Genomic DNA, 12,576 nt, shown 5'->3' with positions numbered 1-12,576 from the left:
AAATCCTATTCTCCCTAACCCTAACCCGTACCCTAATCTTAACCCTAACCTGAAAATCAAACCTTAAACCTAACCCTTAGCTCCTAATCCTAACCCTAAACCTAATTCTAACCCTAACACTAATTCTAACCTTAACCTTAAACCCCTTGAAATAGCATTTGACCTTGTTGGGACCAACAAAATATCCCCAGTTAGTCAAATGTGGGTTCCCACAAGTATAGTTAAACACATCCACACATCCACACACACGTCCACTCACACACACGCACACACAGCCTTTTGTGTTCCAAACTTCAGATGTTTGTCCCTACAGAACAGGGTGGGGTATGAGTCCCTCTGACAATGCAACATGTTGAAAATGTCTTCATACGTTTTTAACTGTTGAAATACATTCAATAAATTACAAAAACTGTTGTACTGTTCCGATCGACAGACAGCAGCTTGACCATCATTCAATGTGTCATAGGAAACCACTTTGGTGCATCTATTCTTCATCTGACAAATACAGTACATTGATTTTCCATCTGACATGCCGTTAAATATCTTTACACAATGTAACAATACTTGACACACACAAAACAAGTTTTTTGCAGCATTCTCTTTTCAACCTGCTTTTTCAGTACACACACACACACACACACACACACACACACACACACACACACACACACACACACACACACACACACACACACACACACACACACACACACACACACACACACACACACACACACACACACACACACACACACACACACACACACACACAGACACACACACACTTTGCAGAACAGACAGACATGCATCCACATATTATGAATACATGGTTTACACCGTAACTTTTATCATTTATGGATTGCTTTTATTATTGCTTTTGACATACGATCAAATCATATGATAAAATTTGTACTGATCAAATCAGTGTGAAGTGTTTTTGGTGCACTTAATCATGGATGTGGTTGACTGGAGACCAGGCAGTGGTAGCCTGCGTGTCAGTGTGTTTATGCTACCATGCCAACTCCTTATCACTCATTGCCATGTTTGGCTTGACAAGGACAACAATGGAGTATGCAAGAGCACAAACAAATCTGGGACCAGGCTAAAGCCTAATGTACACCTTCCACTTCTGAGCTGTCCGCTTGGTCCACTCAAACAAAATTATGCAAAATCGAATGCCCACTCCTGTCCGTTCGGACACTTTGCCAAGGAGGTGTGCAGATGCGGACCTTGTGTGGACGTTGAAGTGAAGTAGAAGGTGTGTAAATTAGGCTTATGGCAGTGGTGGAGTTGGCTGGTGAGGCAGGGCCAGAGGTGGAGTTGGCTGGCTAGGCAGGGCAAGAGGCGGAGTTGGCTGGTGAGGCAGGGCCAGAGGTGGAGTTGGCTGGCTAGGCAGGGCAAGAGGCGGAGTTGGCTGGCTAGGCAGGGCCAGAGGTGGAGTTGGCTGGCTGGCGAGGCAGGGCCAGAGACGGAGTTGGCTGCCGAGGCAGGGCCAGATGCAAAGTTGGCTGGCGAGGCAGGGCCAGAGGCGGAGTTGGCTGGTGAGGCAGGGCCAGAGGCGTGGTCTAGGCAGGGCCAGAAGCGGGGTTGGCTGGCTAGGCAGGGCCAGAGGTGGGGTTGGCTGGCTAGGCAGGGCCAGAGGCGGAGTTGGCTGGCTAGGCAGGACCAGAGGCGGAGTTGGCTGACTAGGCAGGGCCAGAGGTGGGGTTGGCTGGCCAGGCAGGGCCAGAGGTGGGGTTGGCTGGCTTGGCAGGGCCAGAGGTGGGGTTGGCTGGCTAGGCAGGGCCAGAGGTGGGGTTGGCTGGCTAGGCAGGACCAGAGGTGGGGTTGGCTGGCTAGGCAGGACCAGAGGTGGGGTAGCTGGGCGTCAGAAGTAGTCCCGACGTCGTGAGTCGTCGTTAATGAACGAAGGGTTCCATTGGGCGGGATAGATACAGGAGTGACGGGAGCCTGGCAGGCCAGAGAACGGGTAGAGGCCGTTACGCTCTAGGTCAGAGTTACGTAACGCAGGCTGCAACACAGATATGGGGTGGTCAGTATCAAGGGGGGGGGAGAGAAAGAGAACGTTGTAGGCTAATCCTTACCTGCTATGGTGGACCAAAAATAACAAACATAGTGGCCCTTCTGTCTAATTGGTTTGTCTATTGTCTTCTAGAGAATTGCTATGTTTATGTGTTAACATTGTGTTTTGTTTCTTTATGTGCCGCTAGATGTCTGTGCTTAGAGAATAGATGTTTATACATAGAGTACATAGACGTATACTGTATGTACAGAGTAGTCGTTTCTATATGTACAGAGTAGTAGGTTGTATATGTACAGAGTAGTAGTTTCTATATGTACAGTGTAGTAGTTTCTATACGTACAGAGTAGCAGATTCTATATGTACAGAGTAGTAGTTTCTATATGTACAGAGTAGTAGTTTCTATATGTACAGTGTAGTAGTTTCTATATGTACAGAGTAGTAGGTTGTATATGTACAGAGTAGTAGTTTCTATACGTACAGAGTAGTAGATTCTATATGTACAGTGTTGTAGTTTCTATATGTACAGAGTAGTAGTTTCTATATGTACAGTGTAGTAGTTTCTATATGTACAGAGTAGTAGGTGGTATATGTACAGTGTAGTCGTTTCTATATGTACAGATAAGTAGTTTCTATACGTACAGAGTAGTAGATTCTATATGTAGAGTAGTAGTTTCTATATGTACAGAGTAGTAGGTTGTATATGTACAGAGTAGTAGTTTCTATATGTACAGAGTATAGTTTCTATATGTACAGATAAGTAGTTTCTATACGTACAGAGTAGTATATTCTATATGTAGAGTAGTAGTTTCTATATGTACAGAGTATAGTTTCTATATGTACAGAGTAGTAGATTCTATATGTACAGAGTAGTAGTTTCTATATGTACAGAGTATAGTTTCTATATGTACAGAGTATAGTTTCTATATGTACAGTGTAGTAGAATCTATATGTACACAGTAGTAGATTCTATATGTACAGAGTAGTAGTGTCTATACATACAGAGTAGTAGATGTCTGTCATTTGTAGCAGGTTCTTGGTGCTACCGTTCTCCTGCATCTCGATGGCCTCTCTCCCCCACTCCATAGAAACACGGTTACTCTTTGGGAACTCTGCGTACGGCGACATTTGAAAATCGCCACTTTTGAAAATGATCTTGTTGATGTCATTCTTGTCTTTCCTGTAAAAAAAATATTATAAGTTCACTCAATTATTTTATAAACACTTATAACAGTTATTACAAATTGTGTGGTCAATTACATTTTTCTAATATGGCACAACATGGACTGAGAATAAGGAATTAGTGGTTGTCCTCTTACTACTGTGTTATTAAATGGTTATAACTACAGCAATAGTGTCATGGAATCTTACTTGCAGCAGGTGACAATGAGAGCGATGATGAGAACAAGGAGTAGGGCACCCCCTACTGGCGATACCACCACAGCTATCAGCTTGTAGACTAGAAGACAAAATGTTATGATTAAACTGGAGGTCTACGCTGTGACTGTGAGTGCAGAAAGAATAACCATGACGACAACTAAGGAGTTAAGTGATTCAAATGTTGTCTTGATTCTCCATTATATATTTTTCTCACACGTTTTAAATTATCATTTAAGTCATTAAAGTCTCCTACTTACAATTTCCACAGTTGAATCCTCCAAATCCAAATGTGCACCTGAAAGATATTAACAACCAAATATAAGACCAAAAAAATCATTAATAACATGTATTAATGGAATGGTCCAGTGGATTAGATGATTAGAGTTGTCACTGCTTACCTGACACAGGTTCCATTGACCCGTTTCAGACCATCACCACATTCTGTAAGATGTAATTTTACAATCATTTCAAAGCAACAACATTTTTGTTTTATAATACATTTTCTTTTCAAAAACTTGCCTGGTAAAATGAAATGAAAATAAATAAAGTCAATTTGATGTAAGATATGTTTGACCGAGGCTGGGTCATATTCACGAGGCACAAAAACGAAGAAAACGTACTAAAACCCCGCAGGGACTACGTGTTTTTTGTTTTGCATTGCAAAACGTTTTGCTATGGTATGCTTTATCGTCTGCTTGCTCCACCCTTCCAGGCCTCACCTAGACAAGATGGAAGACAACCCTCCACCTTATCCTCGTTTCAGGCCTCACCGAGACAAGATGTAGGACTACCCTCCACCTTATACTCGTTTCAGGCCTCACCCAGACAAGATGTAGGACTACCCTCCACCTTATCCTCGTTTCAGGCCTCACCTAGACAAGATGAAGAACTACCCTCCACATTATCCTCACCTAGACAAGATGCCTCCACCTTATCCTCGACAAGATGTAGGACTACCCTCCACCTTATCCTTGTTTCAGGCCTCACCTAGACAAGTTGGAAGACTACCCTCCACCTTATCCTTGTTTCAGGCCTCACCTAGACAAGATGTAGGACTACCCTCCACCTTATCCTCATTTCAGGCCTCACCTAGACAAGATGTAGGACTACCCTCCACCTTATCCTTGTTTCAGGCCTCACCTAGACAAGATGAAGAACTACCCTCCACATTATCCTCGTTTCAGGCCTCACCTAGACAAGATGTAGGACTACCCTCCACCTTATCCTCATTTCAGGCCTCACCTAGACAAGATGAAGGACTACCCTCCACCTTATCCTCGTTTCAGGCCTCACCTAGACAAGATGAAGGACTACCCTCCACCTTATCCTCGTTTCAGGCCTCACCTAGACAAGATGTAGGACTACCCTCCACCTTATCCTCGTTTCAGGCCTCACCTAGACAAGATGGAAGACTACCCTCCACCTTATCCTCGTTTCAGGCCTCACCTAGACAAGATGTAGGACTACCCTCCACCTTATCCTTGTTTCAGGCCTCACCTAGACAAGACGGAAGACTACCCTCCACCTTATCCTCATTTCAGGCCTCACCTAGACAAGATGTAGGACTACCCTCCACCGTATCCTCGTTTCAGGCCTCACCTAGACAAGATGAAGAACTACCCTCCACCTTATCCCTCCACCTTATCCTCGTTTCAGGCCTCACCTAGACAAGATGTAGGACTACCCTCCACCTTATCCTCGTTTCAGGCCTCACCTAGACAAGATGAAAGACTACCCTCCACCTTATCCTTGTTTCAGGCCTCACCTAGACAAGATGAAAGACTACCCTCCACCTTATCCTCGTTTCAGGCCTCACCTAGGCAAGATGTAGGACTACCCTCCACCTTATCCTCGTTTCAGGCCTCACCTAGACAAGATGAAGGACTCCTCGTTTCAGGCCTCACCTAGACAAGATGTAGGACTACCCTCCACCTTATCCTCGTTTCAGGCCTCACCTAGACAAGATGGAAGACTACCCTCCACCTTATCCTCGTTTCAGGCCTCACCTAGACAAGATGTAGGACTACCCTCCACCTTATCCTCGTTTCAGGCCTCACCTAGACAAGATGAAAGACTACCCTCCACCTTATCCTTGTTTCAGGCCTCACCTTAGGCAAGACCTAGAAAGACTACTACCTCCACCTTATCCTAGTTTCAGGCCTCAACTAGACAAGATGTAGGACTACCCTCCACCTTATCCTTGTTTCAGGCCTCACCTAGACAAGATGTAGGACTACCCTCCACCTTATCCTCGTTTCAGGCCTCACCTAGACAAGATGTAGGACTACCCTCCACCTTATCCTCGTTTCAGGCCTCACCTAGACAAGATGTAGGACTACCCTCCACCTTATCCTCGTTTCAGGCCTCACCTAGACAAGACGGAAGACTACCCTCCACCTTATCCTCGTTTCAGGCCTCACCTAGACAAGATGTAGGATTACCCTCCACCTTATCCTCGTTTCAGGCCTCACCTAGACAAGATGAAGGACTACCCTCCACCTTATCCTCGTTTCAGGCCTCACCTAGGCAAGATGTAGGACTACCCTCCACCTTATCCTCGTTTCAGGCCTCACCTAGACAAGATGTAGGACTACCCTCCACCTTATCCGTTTCAGGCCTCACCTTCAAGGCCTCCACCTTATCCTCGTTTCAGGCCTCACCTAGACAAGATGTAGGACTACCCTCCACCTTATCCTCGTTTCAGGCCTCACCTAGGCAGGACTGGTCCTCAGGGTTGAGTTTGAAGTACCCTGGTTGACACTGGCAGTAGGCTGTCCCATTGGAGTCGACACAGAAGGAACGCTCTAGGTGACACTGGGTGTTCTGGGCCAGACACAGACTCTCAACTGAGGGGCAGAGATAGGAGAGGGGTAGATTAGGATGGCTGTAGCAGGGTCAGGTATGAAATGTAAAACATGCTAATGTTTGACGTTCATCGTTTTTTTGGGCTAGAAAATGCTAAAGTTAGCAGATGGTGGCAGTGACGGCATACACAAACCCAATGCATGGATTGAATTCTACCTTTGTCCCCACGGGCTGCTTACAAGGTAACAAAACAAATATGTCATTTTGAAATTAGGATGAACTAATCCTTTAAGACTGGGATTAGGGGAAAGAGATGAGGATGGGTCATGAAGCTGAGGGTGAAAGAAGGGAAGACGGTGGATGGAGGAAGTTGAGAGAGGAAGATGGAGGTAAGAGAGTGCTGTTACCGTGATAGGAGCACTGGTGAGTGACCACCACTCTGCTGTGTCCAGCAGTGCTGTTACAGTTGTTCAGAGACATCTGTATGCTGTATGCTGTATAGTCATTCAGGGTAAGAGTTAGGGTTAGAGTAAAGAGGAGAGGATTGGTCATGAAGACGAGGGAGGAGGACTGAGGATGATGAATGGAGGAAGACAAGCGGGGCGGCAGGTAGCCTAGTAGTTAAGAGTGCTGGGTAATTAACCGAAAGGTCACTGGTTCAAATCCCTGAGTTGACTAGATAAAAATCAACTGATGTGCCCATGAGCAAGGCACTTAACCCCAACTGTAGGTTGCTCTGGATAAAAGCATCTGCTAAATGACAAAAAAAAATGAGAGCACATGACAGAGGGATGTAGAGAGTGCTGTACCTTGATAGGAGAGCTGGTGAGTGACCACCACTCTGCAGTGTCCAGCAGTGCTGTTACAGTTGTTCAGAGACATCTGTATGCTGTCATAGACCTCAGAGCTGGTCACGTCAGCAGAGAGGGAGAACATGTTGACAGCAGAGATATGAACTCCGTCTTCCCCTCTGGAACACACACACGACAGCAAACTTGATTTAAAGTCCATTTAAATCCCAAAAGGCGTCAGAGTTGTAAAGTTGTTGTTCTATTGAACATCCATTACAATAAAGTCCTTTTAAATGTATCAAGAGTGTATACAAGACCAATATACACCAGGCCAGTTCAATACAAGACCAATATACACCATATATTGCTGGATTTTTTATTACACTTTACATGCAATGTTGTCATGCATGTTGTGCAAAGACAATCTTATGGGGGAAGAAGAAACTCACTTTTTACTCAAAGTAGAGCGCCGGTAACCATGCAGAATTGATAATGAGGCATTGAGCTGTAAGAAAAAAAAGAGTGAAAAAAGAGGGGGGTCTAAATATCATTAGTTGGGCATGATCACATTTAATTATTTATAATATATTAACTATGTCTTCCTTATGTTCCTAATACATCTATCAAATTGATTGAACAGGCTTGCTGCATCATTACAACAAATACACAATACACAATGTCAGTGATAATCATTCCTCTCTCCACACTAGGGTTGCAAAACTCCCGGTAATCTAGCAAACATACCAACATTCTTGAGAGATTCCAAAATTACTGGTTACAGGGAAAATTCAGGGATGTATACAGGGAATATTCAGGGATGCATACAGGGAATTTTCTGGGATGCATACAGGGAATATTCTGGGATGTATACAGGGAATATTCAGGGATGCATGCAGTGAATATTCAGGGATATATACAGGGAATATTCTGGGATGTATATAGGGAAGATTCTGGGATGTATACAGGGAATATTATGGGATGTATACAGGGAATATTCAGGGATGTATACAGGGAATATTCAGGGATGTATACAGGGAATATTCTGGGATGTATACAGGGAATATTCAGGGATGTATACAGGGAATATTCTGGGATTGTCACGACTTCCGCCGAAGTTGGCTCTCCTGCCCATTCGGGCGGTGCTCGGCGGATGTCGTCGCCGTCCTATTAGCCACTACTGATCCCTTTTTCGTGTATCTGTTGGTTTTGTCTAATTGGTTTCACCTGTGTGTTGTTTAGTTAATTAGTGTCTGTATTTAATGTAGGTTGTCCCGCCCTTGTTTTGTGCGGGATTGTTTATTTTGTCATTTCGTTTTGTCTGTCGGTGTTAGCTGTTTGTTTTTTTCTCCGGTTAGTCTTTATCCTGTTTTGGATATTTCACCCTGTCTGTTTTGGGTTGACTGTTGTTTGTTTTTTGTTCACCGGAGAATAAACTTCATTATCGCATTCTGCTCTCTGCGCCTGATTCCACCCACCTTGACCAGACGTGACAGAATCCCGCACCACCCATGGAATCAGCAGGAGCAGCAGCGTCTCCTCTCCCATCGATGGAAGAGAGGGTCCTCCATCATACCAGCGTGCTTCACCGGATTGGTTCTGCTATGGACCAAATGATGGAGAGAATGGATCGATGGGAGAGGAGTGGCCTCCCCACATCATCTTTACCAACCCCTTCTCCAGCACCTCCTGTTTCTGCGACCTCATCTGGCTCTGGGGCTCTTCGGCTGACACTCCCACGGGTGTTTGACGGATCGGCGGCTGGGTGCCAGGGTTTCCTCCTTCAGCTGGAATTATACCTGGCTACCGTGCGTCCTGCTCCCTCTGGAGAGGAGAGCGTGTGCGCCCTCGTCTCCTGCTTGACTGGGCGAGCCCTCGAGTGGGCTAACGCAGTATGGAATGGTCCGGACTCGGCTAAGGATAATTACCCAGAGTTCACCCGCCGATTTCGAGCTGTTTTTGACCATCCACCCGAGGGTCGGGCGGCGGGTGAACGGCTGTTCCACCTGCGTCAGGAGAAGAGGAGCGTACAGGATTTTGCCCTTGAGTTTAGGACGTTGGCAGCAGGAGCAGGATGGAACGACAGGGCCTTGATTGATCATTTCAGATGTAGTCTCAGGGAGGACGTCCGCAGGGAGCTGGCATGTCGGGACACCACATTCACACTGGATGGACTTATCGATCTGGCTATCCGTCTCGACAACCTGCTGGCTGCTCGCGAGCGTTCGGATCAGGTCCTGTCGTTTCCTATCCCCAGCCCCCCTGTTCCTATCCCTATGGAATTAGGTGGTACGGCTTCAAGGGGGACTGGAGGAGGAGTGTTCTCCTGCACCAGTTGTGGTCGACGAGGGCACACGTCCGACCGGTGCTGGAGGAACTCGTCTAGGAGTCGGGAAGACAGGCAGAACACTGCTCGATCACCCCAGGTGAGTAAGCACCAAACTCATTCAGAGCTTCCTGTCGGTCATGTGTTTGTATTCATTTCTTTCCCTGGTTTTCCCCATCTCTACAGCATAAGGCGCTAGTTGATTCAGGCGCAGCTGGGAATTTTATGGATCGTGGGCTTGCGTTAAGGCTAGGGATTCCCCTGGTGTCGTTAGATCGACCTTTCCCCGTGCACTCCTTAGATAGCCGACCATTAGGGTCAGGAGTAATTAGGGAGGCTACGGTGCTGCTGGACATGGTAACGCAGGGTGATCATAAGGAGCAGATTAGCCTGTTCCTTATAGATTCACCTGCGTTTCCAGTGGTGTTGGGGGTTCCCTGGTTAGCTCAACACAACCCAGTGATTTTCTGGCGACAGGGGGCTCTTAAGGGGTGGTCAGAGGAGTGTTCAGGTAGGTGCATAGGAGTTGCCATTGGTGCGACCACGGTGGAGAGTCCAGACCAAGTTTCCACCGTGCGCATTCCCTCTGATTATGCCAATTTGGCTATCGCCTTCAGTAAAGGGAAGGCGACCCAATTACCACCTCATCGTCGAGAGGACTGTGCGATAAACCTTCTGGAAAACGCTGCACTTCCTAGGAGTCACGTGTATCCATTGTCCCAGGAGGAGACAGTTGCGATGGAAATGTTTCCGCATCGCTGGGACAGGGATACATTCAGCCCTCCATATCACCCGTCTCCTCAAGCTTCTTTTTTGTGAAGAAGAAGGATGGAGGTCTGCATCCGTGTATTGATTATAGAGGTCTAAATTCCATCACAGTGGGGTTTAGTTACCCACTACCTCTCATCGCTACGGCGTTGGAATCATTTCATGGGGCGCGATTCTTCACAAAACTGGACCTGAGGAGCGCGTATAATCTGGTACGTATCCGGGAAGGAGATGAGTGGAAAACCGCATTTAGTACTACTTCTGGTCATTATGAATACTGCGTCATGCCATACGGGTTGAAGAATGCTCCAGCCGTTTTTCAATCTTTCGTAGATGAGATTCTCCGAGACCTGCTCGGGCAGGGAGTGGTAGTGTACATTGATGACATTTTAATCTATTCTGCCACACGCGCGGAGCATGTGTCTTTGGTGTGTAAGGTACTTGGGCGACTACTGGAACATGACCTGTATTGCAAGGCGGAGAAATGTGAGTTTTTCAAACAGTCCGTTTCCTTCCTGGGGTATCGTATTTCCACCTCCGGCGTGGTGATGGAGGATGATCGCGTTACAGCCGTGCGTAATTGGCCGACTCCGACCACGGTGAAAGAAGTGCAGCGGTTTTTAGGGTTTGCCAATTACTACCGGAGGTTTATCCGGGGTTTTGGTCAGGTGGCTGCTCCCATCACCTCACTGCTGAAGGGAGGGCCGGTGCGCTTGCGTTGGTCAGCAGAGGCGGGCAGAGCTTTCAGTCGTCTGAAGGAGCTGTTCACCAACGCGCCCGTATTGGCGCATCCGGACCCCTCTTTAGCGTTCATAGTGGAGGTGGATGCGTCCGAGGCTGGGGTTGGAGCTGTGCTGTCCCAACGCTCGGGCGTGCCATCCAAACTCCGCCCGTGTGCTTTCTATTCGAGCAAACTCAGCCCAGCGGAGCGAAACTATGATGTGGGGGACCGGGAGTTGTTAGCTGTAATCAAGGCTCTGAAGGTGTGGAGACACTGGCTTGAGGGGGCTAAACACCCTTTTCTCATCTGGACTGACCATCGTAATCTCGAGTACATCCGGGCAGCTAAGAGACTAAATCCACGTCAGGCTAGATGGGCCATGTTTTTTACTAGGTTCCAGTTTACCCTCACATATCTACCGATAAATACAGGGATTATTCAGGGATGTATACAGGGAATATTCAGGAAAGTATACAGGGAATATTCCCTCCTTCTGCAACTCCCAGCCTGTCCCTGTCCTTACCAGCTGGTTGATCTCTCTCTGGATCTCATGCAGTGTGGCGCTCCTGGAGAGCAGTGGGTCATAGTGAGAGCTGTTGACACTGAACGTCCCCAAGAAAGTTTTTGCTGTAGAGGTAAACAGACACTGTGATTAACTAAGGTTCAAGACTGTCTCTAAAGTTTACAGTCATTTCTTTCAACTAATGAAATATAGCTAACCCTTTATTGAGAATGAATACATCATTAAGATTAGTTGTGTCTTATCTTATCATTACCTAATAACATAACCCAGGGTCCCCCAACTGGCAACCCCTGCATCGAATTTGCCCCGCGGGTGGTTTAATTATTTGTTCCAAAGTATTCTGACGCATAATAGAGAGAAATGTGAGCGTACACAAATGTAAGAAAAGTTGGAAATCATGTTTTAGTAAAATATTATATCTGTTTGGGCTAATAGCAGTCAATTTGCAGTCTACAAATAATTTGTAATTATGTTCCACCCCCCAATCATCTTGTTGATGATGGCTGACATAACCTATAACATAACCTGATCAACCACACAAGCCACGGCCTGTTCACCTCGCTATCATCCAGAAGGATCAAAGCTGGGACCGACAGATTGAAAAACAGCTTCTATCTCAAGGCCATCAGACTGTTCAACAGCCATCACTAGCCGGCTTCCACCCGGTTACGCAACCCTGCACCTTAAGAGGCTGCTGCCCCATATACATAGACTCTGAATCACTGGCCACTTTAATAATGGAACACTAGTCACATTAATACTGTTAAAATAATGTTTACATACTGCTTTATTCATCTCATACTGTATGTATATACGGTATTTTAGTTATTGCCACTCCGACGTTGCTCGACCTAATATTCAGTCTTTCATTCATCACCTAATATTACATTCTTTTAGACGTGTGTGTATTGTTATGAATTGTTAGAAACTACTGCACTGTTGGAGCTAGGAACACAAGCATTTAGTTAGATACTACTGCACTATTGGAGCTAGGAACACAAGCATTTAGTTAGATACTACTGCAATGTTGGAGCTAGGAACACAAGCATTTAGTTAGATACTACTGCACTGTTGGAGCTAGGAACACACTCATTTAGTTAGATACTACTGCACTGTTGGAGCTAGGAACACACGCATTTAGTTAGATACTACTGCACTGTTGGAGCTAGGAACACACGCATTTAGTTAGATACTACTGCACTTTTGGAGCTAGGAACACACGCATTTAGTTAGATACTACTGCAC

The 12,576-nt window shown here is 46.1% G+C and overlaps 1 protein-coding gene across 2 annotated transcripts in view; it reads right to left on the bottom strand.

The window, feature by feature from the left end:
* Nucleotides 1-1,568: 1,568 nt before the first annotated feature.
* The window catches only part of LOC135547564 (protein HEG-like), a 34,775-nt gene continuing 23,767 nt past the window's right edge, over nt 1,569-12,576 (bottom strand). For both annotated transcript variants that reach the window (XM_064976675.1, XM_064976676.1), the window contains exons 6-14: nt 11,332-11,435; nt 7,446-7,501; nt 7,015-7,175; nt 6,112-6,246; nt 3,799-3,841; nt 3,658-3,695; nt 3,392-3,479; nt 3,023-3,200; nt 1,569-2,011 (exon numbers count right to left, since the gene is read on the bottom strand). In XM_064976675.1, the coding sequence (XP_064832747.1) occupies nt 1,868-2,011; nt 3,023-3,200; nt 3,392-3,479; nt 3,658-3,695; nt 3,799-3,841; nt 6,112-6,246; nt 7,015-7,175; nt 7,446-7,501; nt 11,332-11,435 (947 nt within the window). In that variant the 3' untranslated portion in view covers nt 1,569-1,867. The remainder of the gene's footprint in view (nt 2,012-3,022; nt 3,201-3,391; nt 3,480-3,657; nt 3,696-3,798; nt 3,842-6,111; nt 6,247-7,014; nt 7,176-7,445; nt 7,502-11,331; nt 11,436-12,576) is intronic.

The sequence above is a fragment of the Oncorhynchus masou genome, chromosome 10 (genome assembly GCF_036934945.1).
Source record: "Oncorhynchus masou masou isolate Uvic2021 chromosome 10, UVic_Omas_1.1, whole genome shotgun sequence".
Taxonomy (NCBI): domain Eukaryota; kingdom Metazoa; phylum Chordata; class Actinopteri; order Salmoniformes; family Salmonidae; genus Oncorhynchus; species Oncorhynchus masou.
Note: the sequence above shows the minus strand (reverse complement) of the source record. Positions and strands in the feature narration are given on the sequence as shown.